Source organism: Misgurnus anguillicaudatus, chromosome 21, assembly GCF_027580225.2.
Source record: "Misgurnus anguillicaudatus chromosome 21, ASM2758022v2, whole genome shotgun sequence".
NCBI classification, from domain to species: Eukaryota; Metazoa; Chordata; class Actinopteri; order Cypriniformes; family Cobitidae; genus Misgurnus; species Misgurnus anguillicaudatus.
The window spans coordinates 23197912-23219705 of record NC_073357.2 but is presented as its reverse complement, the minus strand read 5'-3'; the positions used below and the strand labels follow the sequence as shown (position 1 = coordinate 23219705).

Below are 21794 nucleotides of genomic sequence, written 5' to 3'. Positions count from 1 at the left end.
CCATCCCTTTATGACCACCATGTACCCATCCTCTGATGGCTACTTTCCAGCAGGATAATGCACCATGTCACAAAGCTTGAATCATTTCAAATTGGTTTCTTGAACATGACAATGAGTTCACTGTACTAAAATGCCCCCCACAGTCACCACATCTCAACCCAATAGAGCATCTTTGGGATGTGGTGGAACGGGAGCTTCGTGCCCTGGATGTGCATCCCACAAATCTCCATCAACTGCAAGATGCTATCCCATCAATATGGGCCAACATTTCTAAAGAATGCTTTCAACCTTGTTGAATCAATGCCAAGTGGAATTAAGGCAGTTCTGAAGGCAAAGGGGGTCAATTACATTATTAACATGGTGTTCCTAATAATCCTTTAGGTGAGTGTACATAAAATTTCCACAGAACAAAAACCTCAGAAAATGTGGATTGTTAAAATTAGAAGGGACATATGACTTTATTTGAGATGAGAATAGTATGTTGTGTACATATTATCTATTTTGCATATTAGCCTGTTGGCGAATCGCTAATTTCTCGTGTTGTAAACATGTTTACTTTTCTTTAAAACACTAATATAATGGCTAATAACAATAACAAAATTGGTTTAAAGCATCTGTGAATCTAAATCATTTAAACAATCTGTAAATTATCCTCTAAAAAAATCTGCTTAACTACAGGTAAACTACTGAATTATATGAATTTAACCCCATTCTTCTTCAAAAGGCCTAACAGAAGCTTACAGTACTTGAAATTTCCAGAACCCACCTAAACAGCAGAGGAAATACAGTAAAGCGTTTGCAATGGCTGACCACACTCTATGGCAGGGGTTTTCAAAGTGGGGTCCGGGGACTCCCAGAGGGCCTCCAAGAGATTCTAGGGGTCCCCAGAAAATTTAAAGGTGGCATAGAATGATTGAACAGGGTATTTATCCTTGTTCTGTGATGTGACATGTAGACAAAAATGTTTTTGTTTGGGTCTGTAATGCCTTAGAAGCTTCCTAAAATCCTCTCTCACATAGCTATCTTAGGGTGGGGGATTTTAAACAAGTGGTTTTGCACCTATTTGGCTCCCCCTACTGGCTTAACTTGTAATCTCATTACTGATTGGCTGACTTTGCTGCCACTCAAAAGATGTAGCCAATTATTTTAAAGTGGAGGGGCAGTTAGATGCCTGTGATGTCATAAGCATCAGTTTTTCAGATTGGGCTGTTTTCTGGCTGACATTTCTTAAAGAGGAATTTCTGTGAGACTGAGATGTTTAGCATGTCTAGCACTTTTTGTATGTTCGTGAATGTGGGTAGACTACCATTATTCAACAAAGACAAGGTAAAAATGGTTTTTCATTCTCTGTCCCCAAAAAAAAAGCCAAAAAAATTGTTCAGTTCATTTATTAGGTATTTATTTCTCATTTCTTGCTTCATACATTCAAGAATAATTTATATTTTCTTTGTTTCTTTCTTATTAGGGTCTCCTTTATCTAACAGGGTTTGTAAAGCAGAATTCCTTGTAAGGCTGCTATGATGCAAATAAATTGTAAAAAGTAGCCAATTATATTTTTGTTATACTTAAAATACATTATACACTCTAAAAGATCGTAATCATAGGGGAACCATATATACATATATTAGGAAGGGGGTCCCTCACAAAAAACGTTCATCATATTTGGGGGTCCTCGGCATCATAAAGTTTGAAAGATTCTGCTCTGTGGAATAGTCTACCAAATAACATTAGTGTCTCTACCTTGTCTAAAAAGACATCTTTTATTTTTAAAAGGTACTTCCTAGTTTTGTTTATCTTGGGTCTCTTGTGATTTTTTTTTTGTAAAGCACTTTGGTATGCCACTGTTTTTAAATGTGCTCAAGAAATAAACTGAACTTGAACCAACTGCTGCCCTTTAAAACCCTGACAAGGCTGCCTTCATCAGATTGTCTTTCTGACAAGCACCATTGATATATATTACATTTATATTATACCACGCTAAAAATCTACACATGGTGAAATCTTACAAAGTTGTTTGTATTCTGTTTAAAAATGAAAATGAGGTAGAAAACTACATTTGCTGAGGTGCCTCGTCCATGTCTATAGTGACTATATTCATGGAAATAACTATTTTTTATCATATTTTATAATGTGCACAGTTTCATCCACATATTTCACACATACTCTCACACACCCAAAGTTTAGCAATTTGTCACCTAAAGAAATCTGGTTAAACCAGAAAAACATTTAGCTTCTTGCTGTGAGGCAAAAGTGCTAACCACTGAGGTACTATGCCGCCCCGCTCCAATATCATATGTGACCCTGCCTGTGAAAACCGGGCTAAAGTTGAAAAACTTTAGCTAGATAATGATCAAAGTTCAGTTTCACATTGATTTTAATCTTTGACATGACCTTACTCAGTCAATATTAAAGATATCAAGGTTATATTTTCACATAATGTTTTATGTAGAAAACATTAAATCTCAAAAAATGCCTTCAGATGGGTTTTCACAGGCAGGGTCACATATTTGATGCCTAATAACAGTAATAGCCTTTTAAAATGTTGCTAACATCACAAAATCGTGTCATTTCTTGCATCAGCTAAATATTCTTGTTCTTGCACTGGTTGTGTCACATGTCTGTCACACCAGACCTCTATTTCCTTATCTGAGCAAGGTGTGTCATCCAAGGGACTCTCGGGAACAGTGGGCAGCTTTGGCTTGAGCAGTCCATCTTCCACAGAGGTATCCTGAGATGATATCTTTGATGATGATGTAGGACTTTTACAAAGCCAGAAATTTGGAAGACTCCATGTGACTAATGTACCTAAAACAAGGAAACTTCCAGCAACCACAAAAGATGCAGTATATGATCCCGTAGAGTCCTTTAGCCAGCCTAGGAGAAAAAAATAGAGCTGTAACAAAAATGCCAGTTTTTTTTAGAGAAACTACAATGTTGTACTGTCTTTTACCAGAAAGCGGAGCTCCTAGTAGCCCTCCAATGCTCTCTAGAAGCTGCAGGAGACCAAGGGCCCCTAGCATTCGCTCCATTCCTACGATCTCTGGTACCACTGCAAAGGCGAGCGGGGTCATTGCTCCTGCACAAAACCCATAAGCCAGGCCGAGTACCAACAGTCCTGGGTAAGTCACGCCGAGAGGAATGAGCAACAGAAATATCCCCAGTAACCCAGTCCACAGTGTCAGCATGTGGGGCATCCGCATTTTGCCGAGGTCCGAGGCCCACCCGGATACAACGCGACCCACAATGTCCGCCACACCGGTGACAGAGATCACAAATGCCGCCTGGTATTCAGTGAAACCGATGTGGCGACTGTGGGCAACCAGATGAACGTATGGGATAAAGTAGCCTGCATTGAAGAGGGTGATGGCCAGGGTGTAAGTGAGGAAGCCACGGTGTGAAAGCAGGGAGATCTCAAAGCATTCATAGAAACGGGAGCATAGAGAAGAACACTTGTTGACGGAAGAGTTTTCAGCCTAAGCAGAGCACAAAACGACAAGTCAACATACATTATAAATGATTATACATTTTAAAAAACCCTATATTTATTTTTATCTGTTTGAGAGTAGTAAGGGTAGGGTGGCCATACGTGCCATTTTCGCCGGACAGGATTTCGGGTGCATCCTCCGGAAGTCGCATTGGATGCTTCCAGTGAAAAATGGCATGTATGGCCACCCTAAGTAGGGGGCCAAATAAAACTAGCCTAACATGACAAAGATTTCGTAAAACAACGGGTTTTTTTTATTTCACATATGCAAAGCAACACTGTTAAAAAAAGATCTGTGATCCATGAAAAGATCTGGATCCATGAAAACTCAATAGTAATATGTGTGTCAGACCAGTAGATAGATGTTAATGTGTAAAGCGCTCATTATAGTTGTGCGTAGGTCCTACGGCTTAGCCCAGACGCGTCGGTTTTCATTCATACCGCGTCGACGTGCAATTACTCATACAGGCCGCTAGTTGGCAGCTACTACGCGTGTGTAACCCACAGTAGCAGTGCAACAGCTAAAGAAGAAGCCAGTTATCCCACAAAAGCAGAAGAAGAAGTTTTTTGTGTATGATTTGAGAAGACCAGAAGAGATGGAAGTAGACAGACAGTGACTTTTGTTGCAGTTTGAGTTAAATCACTCAATTTGGCCCATCTTTGTTCACACCAGTCACGTTTGAGGCGTCAAATTCGCGTCTAGTTTGCCGCTTGAACATTGGAGGGGCTTCTGCTACTCCGCTCGCATCCTGTAATCACGTCACTAATAGAGCAAGCTCCTGATTGGTTAACGCGGCGCGTTTTCCCGCCAAAGTTCACATTTTTCAACTTGCACCTTTGCTGCAGCAAATTCACGCCATTCGAACTAGACGCGTGAATGAGGCGTAATCGCGTCTGCCGCGCCGTGCTAAATGCCTCATTTGCACCGTGAGACCGCCAGATGTGCGTTAATGTGTCTTTATATTGACTTAACATTGAAATTATTGTGCTTGACACCTCTACCGCGGCTGGTGTGAACACAGCATTACTGTGGCAAGTGGAAATGCCTACAAAAAAATGCGACATCGATTTTTTTTTTATCTGACAGGAGGGGTTCTAGCTAACCAATCACAGTGCTATTGCTATGCGTAGAATGGACGCATTGTTGAATTTTTTGCCGAGGTGTGCGTCAGGCTACGCATAGTAGTAGGGACTTTAAGCAACAGCCTCTGGTGGAACAGCAACAGCATTCTGCCGTTGTATTGCGCATGCGTGAATTTAACTGCTATTTTGCGACGTTCTACTGTAACGGGAGAAGCTGAGAGATTAGGTAAAACAAATTTATGTTATATGACATATGCCATTGTAATTGCATCAGTTTATGATTGTACCACTAGTCTTTTATATAATATGTGTTAAAATGTTTTTAAATTCAAGCTAATTTTAACGTTTTTTTTCCGTTTGTAGGTTAAAGCAAGTATTGCTTACACGGTAAATCTAGGTTTTTAGACCTATGTACATCATACAATAGTAAAAACTGCTCTTCTGACAAAAGATTGACATTTAATTCCAAAAGCAATCCTTCTCTTGCTTTTTTAAAATGACTTTTTTTGTATCTCAATAAATGAATTAATGCCATGGTGCGCTGTCCTGTCTATGGTGGCTTAAAGGAACAGTATATAAGAAATTTTTATCAATTAATCATAAAATGGCCCTGATATGTCACTAGACATTAAGAAATCATTTTCATTTCAAATACTTATATCACTGACAACAGTGGTCTGGCCAAGATATTGTCATTTAAAAAGTGGAGTTGCAGCCCTCAACTGATGTTTATGTTGTCATTTTGTGTATTGGCCACCAGTTGTGTGATTGCAGTACCAGTTTTAGCCACAAATTTTGTGATTGCAATACCAGTTTTGGCCACAATCCTACATACTGTTCCTTTAATGATTTTTACGTTTTTGGCTACGACGGTGTGACAGCATACTTTCGGTCACCGTAGCCGTTCCATTCGCAGCTGTTGCCTAAAGTCCCTAGTCTACGGTGTAGAACCTACGAGGGATTATAAATTAAGCTAAAAAAACACTACTGCACATATACTCATTCTTCTCAGAGTGATAAATATAAACAATTAAGACGGCGAAAGCATCAATTAGTTTTGTTTAGACGGACAATGAGGTAGGTATTTTTACTAAAAGTAACCAAACTCCATTTTTGGTTTGGTTATATAAGGGCATGCCTATAGAATAACACATGCATGAGATATCACCGATATCACACATTCACATTTTTGTAGTTTACACATAGATGACATAGACCCCAAAACACTGTTGTCGTGTAAACAAACCCCTTACTTTTGAAAACGTCCTAGCAGCTTATTATCAAAAATGCTTGTCAATGTGCCATAGAGCTTGTTCAAGGATTTAGGTAAAGTATTTTATTTACACTTCAATAGCCAGCGACATTAACATGGCTCTAAACAATGAACCACAAACCTTTACAACAACTTTTGGATTCCCTATAGGTCGAATGAGAGCCCCGCATGCAATCATGTTGAAGCTTAGGCCTCCCAGAATGAGCAAGGCCCCACGCCAAGAGTACACCTCTACTAAGTACTGAAACAGTGGGGAGAAGGCGAAAGAGGCAAGACCGATGCCTGTGAAGCCCAGGCCAATGGCGAGAGATCGTCGTATGGTGAAATACTGCATTACTGATGCAATAATAGGGGTGAAGACCAAAGCCCACCCTAAACCTGATAAAGATAAACATACAGAGTTAGAACACAGACATGATCTTGCAACTGCCTTATATTAGGGAGGCATCTTACAAAGGTATCTCACCTGAGATGAGTCCCATGGTCAGGTAAAGATGTGAAAGAGTTGTCGCCTGGGAAGCCAAAATAAACCCTAGGCCTGAGAGGAAGCCTCCAATCATAACGACTGGCCGAGCTCCATATACATTACATGCTGCTGTACCTACTGGACCTACACACACACATACACATACAGTACTGAATTTGGATGTGAACAGTAATTGAATAGTAAAAACTTAATTAGTAGTATCAAACTATGTGTTTTTATTTTCACATTATCTACATTGATGATACAGAGATCAATAAATAAACCTTAAATATGAACTTACTGAATAGCTGTTGTACTGCCACCCCAATGGATGTTATCCAGGATACAGCTTGGGCACTTTCACCAAAGTACTGCACAAATTCTACGAAAAAGATGCCTAGACTGCGGATGAGCCCAAAGACCAGGGCAGAAGCAACGAAAAGAGCACCGACCACAACCCATCCCCAACCCCCATCAGGAGCCAACATCTGGGGGGATGACTGCTGCTGCACCTGTTTCTCCAGGGGCTTAGTCATCACTGTATTAAAGAGACATTTTGAGAGAAATACATTTGTATGATTCCTATCACATACCTCGTAAAAAAGTTACAAATTCCCACGAGATAAGGCTGAATCATCGTTCAACTTCATAAACGTTGGAAATTCTGTGTAAATATGAGCTTTCTGTTGGTTTCGGTGCATGCAGATTCAAAGTAGGTCTGGTTATCAATTATTGTTACCCTAGTAACAGTTCTCTCTATCACAGCACGTTGCAGTTACATAACTAACCTTACAGGTTAACTGAGGTCACCACAAGCAGACCTCTTCATCTAATCTGACAGTCAGTTTCTCAATAGAAAAACAGACTTGCGATAAAAGTGTGAATTTTCTGAGATGGACTTTAAACTGTCTTAAAATTGTTTACAGAATCTGAACTATTGCCCATTTAAGCTGTTAACAATAAGAAAACATACAAACTTTATTAACGTGGCTATAATTCTGGATGCTTTAACATGTTTCATGATTTTTTTTATAAGTATGCAGTGTCATAGGTACATCTTTGACGTTTATAACAACCCAACCATTTGAAAGTCTATAGAAAATTAAGCAAGTTATGGTCATTTAAAAGTACCTGCACCATTAAAACTCAATGCTACGAGTGAGCGAGCTGCCTGTGGTAAGATGGCCGCCAAATGCGGACGTTCCACTCAGTTGGCCAGCAACGCGAGCAAGATATCTAGCCTTTTTACATATCTATGATTGCAATGCTTTACATTTATCTTTTTTTAAAATAATTTTATTGTGTACCATTATTCTTTTCCAATTTTGTCATTAATGTTTTTATTTATTTATATTTTATTCTTTTTTTTAATGTTATTTGTGCATTTATAAGGGCTGTTAAAAGCTTTATAATGGCTGTTTACAATGTATGTATAATGGCTTAAAAGAAAATAATAAAAAAACAGTCGAGTAGTGTCAGTGACGTCATGCGAGTGCACGCGAGGGGGAGTCTGGAGATGATTCTGACAGGGAATCGGATTCGGAACACATTAACGTTGTTTTATTTTGCTCTGACACACAGATCGCGATGACCTACAGATACTTAAAATTGATTTGCCAACATTCACACACTATTGAATGGGTTAACGCGCATGTGTAGCAACGACAAGAACGCTGTCAAGCTTAGTCGTTGCTTAATACAAAACAATAAGTAATAACAAAAAAGGTGGATTCATTCAAGCAGCAACAGACTCCAAAATATAACTAAAGCGATTGACAGATTTAATCTCGCACAACAATAATATGGTTGCTCAGCAAGCGCAGTGGTACATATACATTTCAGATAAAGCGCTTTTCTTGAATAAGATATAACACAAAATCCTTCGTCTTAGTAAAATATTTATATGCAAAATAGGTCTATAAAATACATCTCGTTGTGTTATGGAAATTATTACAGTAAATATGTCCGGAAGACTTACCCTTTTCTTGATCACCCCTTTTCCTGTCGAGCCATGATTATTTTCAATAAATTAAAGCAGCATGTTAAAACGTACTGATAAAATCACCGATGACCACCATCTTATGCTAAGCACACCGTAGTGACTTTCTACATTTGCTCTTAGCAGGAGCGGTGAACCTGTCATTCTGCCATTTGCACGTGCTGCTTCAGCTAAGCCCCGCCTCCTGATCTCAACACGAGCTAGTTGCTAAGCTTCCGATTGTTAAAGATTGTACTTTGATCACTTATAAACTTCACGTGCAATGTTAGTTTTAATGACAAGGCTGTAATTCATTTAAAATTGCCAGAGGAGATTTACATACTTTGTTATATATGTTATGTAACAAATGATGCCCCCTAGCGACGTGTTGTGCACAGCCTCCTGGGGCCAGTTGTTCAAAAATAATCCATTTGGATTTCGGCTATTGGATTCGATCAAAATTTTAAAACGGGTTGTTCAAAACAAAAAATATGATCACAAAATCTAATCTAGGTTTTGATCTGGATCAAATCGCCACTTTGTGCTGTTCAAAACATTTTAGTAAGATTTGTTTGATCCCAAAAAGCGGGATTATATTGATCCTAGCAGAAGGGTGGATTTCAGTAGCCAAAATACAATAAAACTTCTAAAAAAGTTATAAACCTACAGTTTGTCTACAATACAACATTTATATCATGTAATATTTATAAATGTATAATTATTTTTTGAAATTTTGCTCTTGATTAGTACAATCCTTATTATAATAAATTAATATTTATAACATAAATGTACCATTTAAACCTTCCAGTCAATTAAGAAAGAAAAAAGTCAATAGCAAACAAAACACAAATAACATTTAATTTTAACAAAGGTAGTAATCTTTAACTGTGAAACTGTACATGAAAGATTTTAAGGAAAAGTTATGTTGTTTTATTCAAGTCTCTTCAAGTAAAAACATTTAGTGCCATACTGACCAAACTACCTGCTTTTTTACATAGCTAATAGTCAATATTAATATGTGATCCCATTTGGGACACTAGTAATCCAGATTTGCTCATCTGAAAAGGTGTGTATCTGGATCAGGGTGATCCAATCCAATTTTGCTTTGAAAAACCAGGAAAAAGGTGAGATTTTTTACCTGATCCTGAATAGCAAAACATGGGATTTCCAAATGTGGATCATTTTGGTCCCAATTAAACTTTCTGAACAACTGGCCCCAAGAGATAAAACAAAAGGTGTTTTATTTATTTATTTATTTATTTAAGGATAGCCCCTTGAGATGATCCATCTCTTTTTCGAGGGGGTCCTAAAGCACAAAGATAGCTGTTACAAATACAACATCACAATACGTCCCAACATTATACAACAAACACATAACAGTAACACATACCCAATAAACGATTAACAATTGTCCTGCTTAAAGGTGCAGTGTGTAATTTTTAGAAGGATCTCTTGACAAAAATGCTAAATAATTTACAAAACTATATTATCAGTGGTGTATAAAGACCTTTTTATAATGAACCATTATGTTTTTATTACCTTAGAATGAGACGTTTTTATCTACATACACAGAGGGTCCCCTTATGTGGAGGTCACCATTTTGTGCCACCATGTTTCACTTTTTTACTAAGTTGTCTCTGACGATGACATGTTTTACCGGTGGCGGCTACTGTAGCTTCTTTATGCGTTTCAAAAGCGAGGGGTGAGCAGTGGATTGAGCCGTTTGTTGCAATTCGCAACCTCACCACTAGATGCTGCTAAAATTTACACACTGCACCTTTAACACGTCCCCCAACCCTGTTCCCTCAGAATCCTCACCTTTTAATGGTGACATAGTATTTTACATTAGACAATTCTACATTAAGTCACTTTTATCTGTTAATAAAGAGCATCACAGTTTAATTTCAAGCATTAATTTCACCATGATTTCATTCTCTGACATGATCCTACTCATTCAACATATTAAATATATTATTGCTATATATTCACAGAATATTCTTTACATTATGAATGATTTATGTAGAAAACAGTAAACCACAAATAAATACATTTAAATAAAATAAATACTTTAGACTGTGTTTCACAGGCAGGGTCATATTCTACAGTGTATGAAGTTTTTCGGAATAAGGTTCATACACCATATGTTTGTTTAAGAATATTGCATTTTCTGTGAATATTTGATTACTATACTGTATTTTTCTATTCAATTACTTTGCACAATAAAACATCTGCTAGCTACAGCCATGGTAGGTCTCTGACTAAATACTGATACCTAATGGTCAAAATGAATTATTAAATTGCAAAAAAAGGTTTTGGATAGCTAGGTTGGCTTTTGTTTGGTGAAACCACAACCATTTTCCAAACATTTCAGAATAACAGTAAATTCATAAAACAATTCAATTTATTTTATATAGCACATATGGAATAACAGAAATTTAACTACGGGGATGAGTTTAAAATACAAATTAAATAAAAGAACATGTTAAAGCATACTTACAGTTGTCACCCGCCTATAATGCATAAATGTATTATTGGCATTTTATCAGCCAGCTTGAGGTATGTTTTTAAAAGCGTATTAAAGAAATCCAGAGCTCTTTTTTGGCTGCTTTTTTCATTATTTTGTTCAAGTCATGTTTTTAAATAACATTTTCAAGAATTTATGTTGCTACAATTATGTATTTTTTCCACATAAGATTCAGACATATTCAGTTTTATTTAAATCATGAACAATATTTCAGTCAATCGACCTAAACATTTGAACGGTAGTGTATATAATACCATGGTATTATCATTTGATACAAGCCAGACTAACAAAGAGGTCCACGTATGGTCATGTCTACCTTTGGACACACCCAATTGAGACAGTACAGTGGGACTCGCCTATATAGGTACTAGACTGAGGAAGCATGTTGAGACTGTTCATGAGAGAAAGCTTTTATACACTGACCTGACTGAGAGTCGTATTAATGTTTGATCTTAGCTGAAATAAGAAACAGTGGTGCTCTTAAGTCTGCTGAAGAAGAAAGCATCTATACAGTACTACACATATGATGAACAGTGTGTGTGTGTGTGTGTGCCCGGTGTTTGTCTATGGCCGGAAACAGGTGGCAGTTGCTTCATTGTTCTTATTAAAACACCACCCATAGAGACGCGAGACACTGGGGTGAGTCGTGGGGTCTAAGCTGTGAGCTAATCGTAGGAAGGAAGGGCTAAGAGGTAAACTCTTTGTTCTTCTGGGCTCTAAGAATGAGGCAGTCAATTAATTAAAACTGTATGTTTAGTTTAAACTTTAATGTACAATAAACCATCACAACTAGATTGATTGACTCCTTTCAAGTTTAACCTTTTAAGATTTATAATTGAACGACTCAATGTGAAGATTTTTAAGGAACAATTCTTTATATGAGAGAAGCAAACACACAAACACAATAAAGATTTTCAACCAAGAGAATTAATTTATTAACATTTAATTTATATAAAATTGGTCTTTGTCCAGCAAAAGAGCGTAACAAAAAAATCTCCATATCATTATCCTCATCTTCATTCTTTACATGTATCTTTCTTTGGCTAGTGAGAGTCCTCAACCTGCTTGGACTCCAAAACTATTATACACCATGAACATTACAAATGTGATCTTTTAAACAACAACATTATTGAAAGGCAGCTATGGATACACTTAAATGCTAATCCTTATTAATCGAAAGCAAATAGGCTCCAGGCCATTCAAATAATCACATTAAAATGCTGAATAAATGGTAGTAAATAAGCAACTTATATATATTTAACTTTGCCATTCCCCACTCTCATTGTCCTGTAATGCCATAATGAATAAATGAACAAGATCTTGGCAAATTAAAATATTAATGAAAATAAATAGATACCGTATATAAAAAGTTGCCCTTTATCTCTTCTTTCTTAAACATGCTTAAGTCCCTCTTTACACTTGCATTATTAATCTTTCCTTTATAATCTTGACAAATTTCATCCATCCATCCATGAATATCTTACTTGTATTCAGCTCCCCTGACCTCTGCACACTCCCTCACAAACCATCTTTAACATTATGACCACACAAACATATTGCTTAAAGGACAAACAGTTCTGTTTATATTGCTAAAGCCTTTTGTAGGTTAGAATTACAAGCTAAGCTAAATAAATAATAATATTTTAACAAATAATATGTTAAATTAAGATTAAATTCAGCACGTCTAGTGCAGGAGTACTACATTCTCAGAAACTGCATATATTTATGGGTATATTTGTAGTAAAGCACTCCTTGAATGCAGTACTCCACCTCTTAAAATTATTTAAATACTTTATAAAAGATCCATCAATCCACAGCTTATGTTTTTTTGACACAATGGCAAATTTTTTGAACATATGTGAAACTGAAGTGTCTGACCCATATATACTGCTGTATATATAATATTTGTTTCCCTTAGCAAGCTTGGAGCAGGGTGGGTCCATGTTGGTACGGGTCAGCCAGAACCTTGTAACGGATCTTGGTGTTGGTAATCGCTCCATGTTTCTGTCTCAGGTGAAGCCTCAGCTGGCTCTTGTGACGGAAGTGCAGGTGGCATTTCTCACACTGAGAAAAAGATTTCAGGGAGCAAACGTGAGATTTTCAATCTTTTCAAACTTACATATTTTCAATGGTATCACATCGCAATTCCTAAATATTTTATGAGGTGGCTAATTCGTATTAGTTCGTATGACCACATTCGTAATTTTTTTTAATGGCGGGGTTTCGTTATTGTCTTTTTATGATAATCGTAAATTTTCACACTACAAACTTCGTATGAATTCATACGAAATAGCCTACGGCGGCCGGTGACTTCTTTTTCGATGGCACATAGTGCGAATCATGTGTGTTGTTTGCCAAAATACTTGCCTGCTGAATCAATGCTTTGAAGGGGTTTATGATAACATAAACGCTCGGTTGCCAGATACTCGCTTAATCTCATGTGTAATCAGAGTTTAGTGTTAAATGACACTCCACTTTTTTTTGAAAAATATGCTAATTTTCCAGCTCCACTAGAGTTAAAAATTTTATTCATACTGTTTTCAAATCCATTTAGCTGATCTCTGGGTCTGGCGGTACCACTTTTAGCATAGCTTAGCACAATCCACTGAATCTGACCAGACCACTATCATCTCGCTAAAAAATAACCAAAGAATTTCGATATTTTTCCTATTTATAACTTGACTCTTCTGTAGTTACATCGTGTACTAAGACCGATATAAGATTAAAAGTTGCGCTTTTCTAGGCAGATATGTCTAGGAACTATACTCTCATTCTGGCGTAATAATCAAGGACTTTGCTGCTGTAACATGGCATCAGGAGGCGCAATGATATTACCTTAGTGCCCGAAAATATTCCCCAGCTATTGAAAGATACTAAGGGGACTATTTTTGGCAGCTGCCAAAGTTTTAAATGGAAGAATGTCGAAACTCTTTGGTTGTTTTTGAGCGCGATGCTGGTGGTCTGGTTAGATTCGGTGGATTGTGCTGAGCTGTGCTGGGAGTGGTGCAGCCAGACCCGGAGATCAGCTGAATGAATTCCAAAACAGCAAGAACCAAATGTTTAACTCTAGGGGAGCTGGAAAATGAGCTCCAATTTTAAAAAAATTGGAGTGTCCCTTTAATATTTTGTAAACGTGAGCATCTCTTTTATCATAAACCCTTTTGACGCATGTGCAGCAGGCACGCATTTTGACATGAGGCATGATGCGCATAGGTTAACATGATTCATCGGACACATATTTTGACATGATGAGCAACACACGACACTCAGATCACATATTTTGAAGTCACCGGCCGCCACTGCATAATACTGACTATTGATTATTGACCTAATGTATATTGATGTAAGGAATACGTTTAAATACTTACGCTGTAAGGTTTCTCTCCAGTGTGAATACGCAGGTGGCTCTTTAGCGTCTGAAGATGGCGGAAACGTGTGCCGCAGGTGTTACATGGATATGGCTTTTCCCCAGTGTGGATCAGAACGTGTGCACGCAGGTGAGCTACCTACAACACACATCCACAGAATTACAACATGCAACCTTGCAAGAATTTTGACTTATTTTACGGCATAAAGGATTTGTAATGATCTGCAGTGGTACCTGGACAAATCTGGCACCACAGGTGTCACAGCGGTACGGCTTCTCTCCAGAGTGGATGCGGGAGTGAGTCTTCAGATTAGCAGGCCGGTTGAATTGCGCCCCACACACATTACAGCGGTACGGTTTGTCTATTAGAGACAAAGCAAGACATGAAAGATCATAATAATAAGAGAGAAGCAGGAAAAGCTAGGCTCGAGTCTTATAGTTATCTCACCTGTGCAGGATTGTTTTGTGTTGCCTTGATTTCCAGAATAAGGTGTTGAAAACTTCTCAGTTTTGATTGGATGTTGGCCTAAGAAATGACTCTGACTGATACTATGACCCAGCCCTGGAGTACATACATAAGGACTACAGAGACCTATTTAAAACAGAATGGATACAGTTGAAAAATGATGTTATCAAAGTAAAAGTATGGTATATATCTTATGCGGAGGTTTCCCGAAGAGGGTTTTGGATTAAACCAGGACTATGCCTTAGTTGTATTAAGACATTTAAGTAGTTTTTACTTAACAAAAACAATACGTGCATTTTGAGACAAAACAATGGCACAGATATATGTTAAGATATGTCAGTGCAAGCTGTTTCTAAATTAAGGTTGCTCAAACATGCATTTTAGTCTTGAACTGGCATAAGCCCAGTCCGGGACACCGCCCCTATATTATCAAAGTAAATGTAAGACACTTCACTGACCTTTCTCCTCATTCATCGAAAGAGTCAGGGGCTGAAAATTGTGCTCAACAACATTATGGGGAGTAAAATATATTTTCGGAAGAGTTGGGCTTTTCCTGAAATAAAAGAATAGTGTTAATATACAGCTTTGTTCTTTTAACTGCCAAGCATCAGTTGTATTTTATCATTATGTACTCACAAACCTGTTATTTAGTCCAGACTCATTTCCTGCCCACACATCATTGACTGTCTCTGTTGAAACCTGCATCTTATCACTCTCAAAGTGGGAGTGGTTTTGTGCTTGATGCCCCTCTCCATGCTCCTCCTCCTCCTTTATAGGTGTGGCACACAGAGGGTTAAGGACAATATACTTGTACTTCTTCCAGTTACAGGCTTTTGGATCAGGAGTGGGCTTGGATTCAGTTCGTTTCTGTTGGGATGAAGTATCAACATAAATTAGGAAAATTGTTAAGGTCACCTAACATTATAATCACAAAGATCTATTGGAGGCTAAAATATGGTCATATGCATACAGACATACACACCTTAAGTTGGGGAGACAGATTGCAGCTGCTGGACTCAGCGGGTGAATTGGGATGGCCAGTGGAATGAGATGGACTGTCTGGAAACAGGGTGGATGGAGATGAAGGTAAAGAATCAAGTTCCTTTATTTTCAGAGATTGAGAAGTGGGGACCACAGTCATTCTAGTTCCTGAATCCACTGAGATGCTTTCTTCTGGCACCCTGCGAATACAACGGGATCCCATTTGATACTGTAGCACTAATTTTTTCAAGCAGAAATGCACCCAAAACTTCATTCCTAAGCTCTTTTTACCTGGCTCGGTCTGGTATGGGATCCTCTGCCTCATTTGTAGGTCTGGAGGGGGAGGAGAAGATGATGGGATGTGCAGGTGGTGACCTGCCACCAAGGGGAGCTCTAGAGGTTGTCTCCATCAAACAAGGATTCACGGAGACCCTCCCACTGCACAGCATTCAACAAAAACACTGTCAATCTCACCGGTAACGTACACGTGCACAGACATACAGTTATTTACAACAACAAAAAACAAGATTTCATGCCAGCAAAGATCTGTTTTCAAAAATGTTGTTTCTATGTTTTGGTTTTCAGTCTCACCTATGCTGAATAAATGTTCGGCAGGTGTCGGCAACATGCTCCATCTGCAGGTAGGTGGCAGCGACGAGCACTCCAGAAACTGTACCGGGTGTTAGAGGGAGGCGGGAGGTGTACATGAAGTCCAGCAGCATGGACACACTACCCGCGTCCAGCCCTTCCGGCAAGGTAAGGGACAGCCCTCGGTCCCCACAAGCACCGTTCGCTCGACGAGAGAAGAGCGTGTAGAAGAACCCACTAGGGGACAAGATAAATATAGATGATTCATTTTACATTACATGACAGTATGCATTTGGCAGATGCTTTTATCCAAAGTTTTTTAAATGTTAACAGAAATTAAACAGGGGAATATCTGTAAGAGGTCACTTTTACTGAGCAACAAGGCTTAGAAATGACACAAAATGTAAAATGAATGCCACAGGGGGTAAATTAGAAGAGGAAGGCGTTGACCATCAAGTGTAAAGAAGCCCCATAACTGCCTTCAAACAAAGAGATGTCTTGACACAAACAGGAAAAGGGGTAGAGGGGACAGGAAAGAATAGGAGATGGGGTTGAGATTAGGTGAATTGACCGACCTGCATGCGATGAGGACAGCGCAGTGGGCGCGCAGTTTGGTGGTTCCTACTAGCAGTGTGGCATCTGTAAGAATGTCCCGATGCCGGAGTTCATTTAAGTTCAGCAATACGTCGTTGGAATGGCGTGTGAACTCTTTAACGTAGCCCTCCATCTCTATCACATTGGTGGATGCAGCATGCTGTGAGGGTTTTAGGTGTTGTTCCTCCATTTTCATTTATTTCACTGAATGATATTGGATATAAACATCAACATATTGTAGGTATATTGTCTGCTACATGTTTGCAATCGAGCCTATTCACAATAAGAATGTAGCCTATGTGTGTAAGGTATATTTGGTCAACTTGTTTACCTGTCTGTAGTGGTGAGAAACGATTCAGAAGCATGTGTTTGGGGAGACCAGCTCCCTACTCGTACCTGTCATCAAAAGAGACTCATTTTAAAGTGCATGCATCACATTTAAATTTCAATAAAAATGTTTAATTAGCCTATATATATTGAATAATTTTACTGCATTTAATGGTAATGCAAATGCAAACTATTTCATTTTGCAAACAGTTCTAGCTTAGTTGATAAAACAACTATAAATTTACACCAGTAACTGCTTCTTCATTCAAAGTCATAATATATTTGTAATGCATTGACTATGGCATGTGGTTAAAAGCCTTATATATATATATGTCAATTTGGATGCATTAATGTTTTTTTGCATGTTTATCTGAACAATAAAAAATAACTATTTTTAAATTTAATGATAAATGATGCTAAAATTAAATCAGTTTGTCTTTTAATGCCCATAAATCTCAGTTTTAAATGAACATATTTAATAAAAAGGAACTTACCCCGACCAGCAGGGACGAGAACACGCACCACACTGTCCTTACAGCTCCTCTGTGGTTCTGATCTTACAAGGTCCAGCCTTTCTCACTCACCCTCGTCTCAGTAAAACTGACCGGTCTGACCTAACAGAGAGTATCCTTTATAATGCCGTGCAGGAAGTCCCATTCAGCCGGGTGTTTATTTCCTGTGCTAGTAGAAGCTGTCTTTTAACACTGATCTAAGGTCAGTTTAGAGGTGTTTCTTGTAATGACAGAGGCTGGAATGTAGATAAGAAAGAATGGTCTGAGATCAGCGTAAAACCCCAACTTTTATCCAAATCCCCCTTTTCTGTCCTGCCCACGCAGTGGAAACTCAGCGGGAAAAGGCTCCAGGCCCCTGCGTTTCAGTATTTATGATTGTGTATTAGAGCCCTTTGTGTTTAATGTCTCTTCATTGATGACAGGAAATTTGTATTTTGTGTATGTCCACTTGTATTTTGTGAGGATGAGAAGAATTCAGGGAATGTAGGTTTGTGTGTTAGAGTGCATGCTTGATGTGTAGGTGTGTGTTTGCCTGCGTGGGCTCATGTGCATTGTCAAAGGGTCAGAAGTCCTGTCAACACTGTCCAGGAGTTCAACTAACCAAAGCAAACTCGCACGACCCAGTGTCTGTCCAGGACTGGGGAAATTGTCTCAGAGGATGTTTGTGCAAATATATCAACTTCAATATGAAATCCCCATACTGGGATGCTGTATCTTTGGGTCATTCTTTTGATTAAATATGATTAATTATCAAATGAATGCTTCAAATGCATTTTATATAAAAAAAGAATACATAAAAGGTTGCTCTTGGTGTATAAGTGTACTGTAAATTATTTAGGATAAAAAATTAGGAAAAACATTATGTTAATTAATATGGTTATTGCATTTAATCCTAAATAAAAGGAAGAACATTCCCTTCTAATCTCAAAATGGGATTTTTACAGAAATATCTGATATTCCAACCCATTTTCATAAACTGTATATAAATAGCATGCAGTGTGAAAAGTATGCATATAAGCAGCCAGTCCTACCCGTTCACTTAATATGGCGCATCTATTCGTGTCGTATTCGTGTCTGTTTTAAAAACATTGTCGCTTGGGTTTGGGGTTAGATTTGGGATTTGCTTTAGGATATCATTTAATATAGGTTTCTCCATGTTTTTGTCTATTTTTAAACCGTGGTTGCTTGGAGTTGGGGTTAGAATTGGGGTTAGGATGTCATTTTATGTAACAAAAAGTTGTTCTTACCCAAACCCAAGCGACAAAAAAAGTAAAAAATATTGAAACCAATACATAAAACATCATGAAAAGATGCGCCGTATAAGTGAATGGGAAGGACTTGCGCATCATGTGCATTCAAAATTAGAATTTGGCGTATGTATTGCAAGACTTTGCGTGCTTTTTTTACGCATTTTATGAGAATGGGCTGGATATTCCTCATGCAAAAGTCCCCACCACAATTATGGTGTTCGGAGTGGTCTTAAGTGCATAGCTATTTAGTAGCTAGTTTATAGATGGCTGTAAAAGGAAAATATAGTTTGCCTTATTGAGAATTCAATTATATTCTTAGGCATGGGATTGGCCAAGGACAAAAAAGAAGGAGGAACCCAAAACCACCCTCCGGTGCGCAGAAACAAAATGCACAACATAACATACACAAAAAATACATTATAATTATGTAATTCTGACGGACAATTTAGATTATAAAACATGGATGTGATTTTTCCGTATAAAAACGGATTTCCGTATTTTCTGACCTTGGTGGGATGACTTTTCTAAATCAAGTAAATCCGATGAGTTTTGCAATGTGTGTGTGGGGGGTATATGCATGCGTTGTTTGTAGACGCGCGCTTCGCCGTCACCCAACATGTATCCCAGACATTAGGTTTGTTTGAGTTCATGCGGCGCCGCAAAGGTTGGTTTGTGTCGGTTTTTGCGGCGCTGCATGAACTCAAACAAACCTAATGTCAGGGATACATGTTAAATGAGGGCTAAGCGTGCGTCTACAAACAACGCACGCATACCCCCATTCTATCGCAAAATAAAATGCAAAAAGACAAGTCATCCCACCAAGGTCAGAAAATACGGAAATCCGTATTTATACCAAAAATTATATCCCTGATTCTTGATTTTACTTAGCTCAGTCTGCTCACCTTTAATCTGGAGAGTTACTTCCTATAAGCAATTTTAAACAGACAGATTCAAACGGCACAACCTAATTTCAGAAAGATAAGCAGCCGGTCAAATACAGCCAGGTCAGCAGGTAGGGCCAAATAAGGCCTCACCTGCCTCTCTTAGGGGTTGCCGGAAACCTCTGTCTGGTTTCCTGTCAGTGTGTGTGTGTGCGCGCGCTTCTGAAAGCTTGTTATGGGCAATGCGAGGAAGGAAGTAGGAATTTAAAAAAAGTGATATGGGTGATACCCCTCTCTCACGATCGAAAACAACCCGCAACACCCATAGAGAAATGTAGCTTGCAGATGTGCAGGAACTATGGAACACCCCCTCTGCTCCATAGACTGCTCCCTTTTAAGGCTTCCTGTGAAACACACACACAATTATGCATACATACACACACACACACACACACCCAGGGATGAAACGCCTGCGCAGGACATCCGTCAATAAAGCAGGCAGGAGAATGAGACAGGGGATATGGGGGCCGTGTAGGTGTCCAATAACTTAAAAACAAGCGGAAAGTTACCTCATCTTCTCTCGTGGTTCACTTAGGCTAAACTCACCAACCGGCACACAAGCACGTGCCATAACCACACAACCGTTAATCGTCAACTACATTCTTAGATGATGGGATTGCAAACGGTTTAAATAGAGAAGGAATTTAACTACACAACAGCACAGGAGATTAACAGCTAATAATGCTAGTAGTTTTTTTTCGTTCTAAAAAAGTAGCAAGCAGTGCCTACCAATACAAAAAAGTGGTCGATGGTTGCTAAGGTGTTGCTATGTAGTTGCTATTTATTCTAAATGGTTTTGGGTTGTTCTTTTGGACTTGGTAGTGTGATTTAGGTGGTTGCCCACTTCAAAAAAGCACACCATTTTATAAATGAATACATTAACAATTACAGAGTAACAATAAGCCACAGCTTTTAAAGGTGCAGTGTGTAAATTTTAGAAGGATCTCTTGACAGAAATGCAATATAATATACAAAACTATATTATCAAAAGTGTAATATGACCTTTCATAATGAACCGTTATGTGTTTATTACCTTAGAAGGAGATGTTTTTATCTACATACACAGAGGGTCCCCTTACATAGAAGTCGCCATTTTGGGCCGCCATGTTTCTATAGAAGCCCTTAAAAGACAAATTTTGTTTACTTAGTTCTCTCCGATGATGACCTGTTTGTCCGGTGGTGGCTACAGTAGCTTCTCTATGCGTTTCAAAGGCCAGGGGTGAGCAGTGGACTGAGCCGTTGGTTGCAATTCACAACCTCACCACTAGATGTCGCTAAAATTTACACACTGCACCTTTAAGTATAAAACATATAAAAAATAACTTGTATGTGTACACAGAAGTTTGACGCACGTGCTTTGCGACAAAATGCAATACATTTCCTGTTCTACGTACTACATTCTCCTGTACGCACATGTGCGACCTACACATACAAAGAGTGCGCGGTTAAGCCAGGAATATAGTTAATTTTTTTTACGTGTACGCAAACGTACGTGCATGGTTGAATGCGCAAGTGTTGCCAAGAATAATTTATTTGACTTGTACGTGTAAACAGATGTTCGACACATGCGAATAGCGACAAAATGCAATGCATCTCCTGGGCCACACCCTACATTCTCCTGTATGCGCATATGCGACCTTTGCATACAAATATAGTCCGAAATATAGTGTTTTTATGTGTATGCGAACGTACGTGCACGGTCGAATGCACAAGCCTTGCAAAGCATAGTTTAATTAACTCGTATGTGTACACAGACGTTAGATGCATTTGCATTATGGCAATATACTACATTCTCCTGTATGCTCATGCATGACATACGCATACAATGTAACAAAAATTTTGCGGCGTGCATATTATTCTAATGATGAAATTTGCCTCGGACCCTCGCGTATGCGTAAAAATGGAACTATACTTGTAGCTTTACATTTTATGGTATCAGGTGTATACCATAATGTAATAT

General features: G+C 38.4%; 2 protein-coding genes across 2 annotated transcripts; both read right to left on the bottom strand.

Moving 5' to 3' along the window:
- Nucleotides 1-1372: 1372 nt before the first annotated feature.
- On the bottom strand, nucleotides 1373-8493 carry slc16a13 (solute carrier family 16 member 13). The gene is made up of 6 exons (XM_055197680.2): nucleotides 8285-8493; nucleotides 6608-6844; nucleotides 6307-6450; nucleotides 5962-6218; nucleotides 2951-3473; nucleotides 1373-2874 (listed from the first exon to the last, which is right to left on the bottom strand). The coding sequence occupies exons 2-6, from the start codon at nucleotides 6840-6842 to the stop codon at nucleotides 2552-2554; spliced, it is 1482 nt and encodes a 493-aa protein (XP_055053655.2). The 5' UTR covers nucleotides 6843-6844; nucleotides 8285-8493; the 3' UTR covers nucleotides 1373-2551.
- A 3232-nt stretch (nucleotides 8494-11725) lies between these two features.
- Nucleotides 11726-18346, bottom strand: bcl6b (BCL6B transcription repressor). The gene is made up of 12 exons (XM_055197657.2): nucleotides 17626-18346; nucleotides 17136-17200; nucleotides 16786-17008; nucleotides 16214-16447; nucleotides 15914-16060; nucleotides 15624-15822; nucleotides 15282-15508; nucleotides 15100-15194; nucleotides 14624-14767; nucleotides 14410-14537; nucleotides 14177-14314; nucleotides 11726-12872 (listed from the first exon to the last, which is right to left on the bottom strand). Exons 3-12 carry the CDS (start codon nucleotides 16998-17000, stop codon nucleotides 12723-12725), a joined length of 1677 nt encoding a protein of 558 aa, XP_055053632.2. The 5' UTR covers nucleotides 17001-17008; nucleotides 17136-17200; nucleotides 17626-18346; the 3' UTR covers nucleotides 11726-12722.
- Between the last annotated feature and the right edge of the window lie 3448 nt (nucleotides 18347-21794).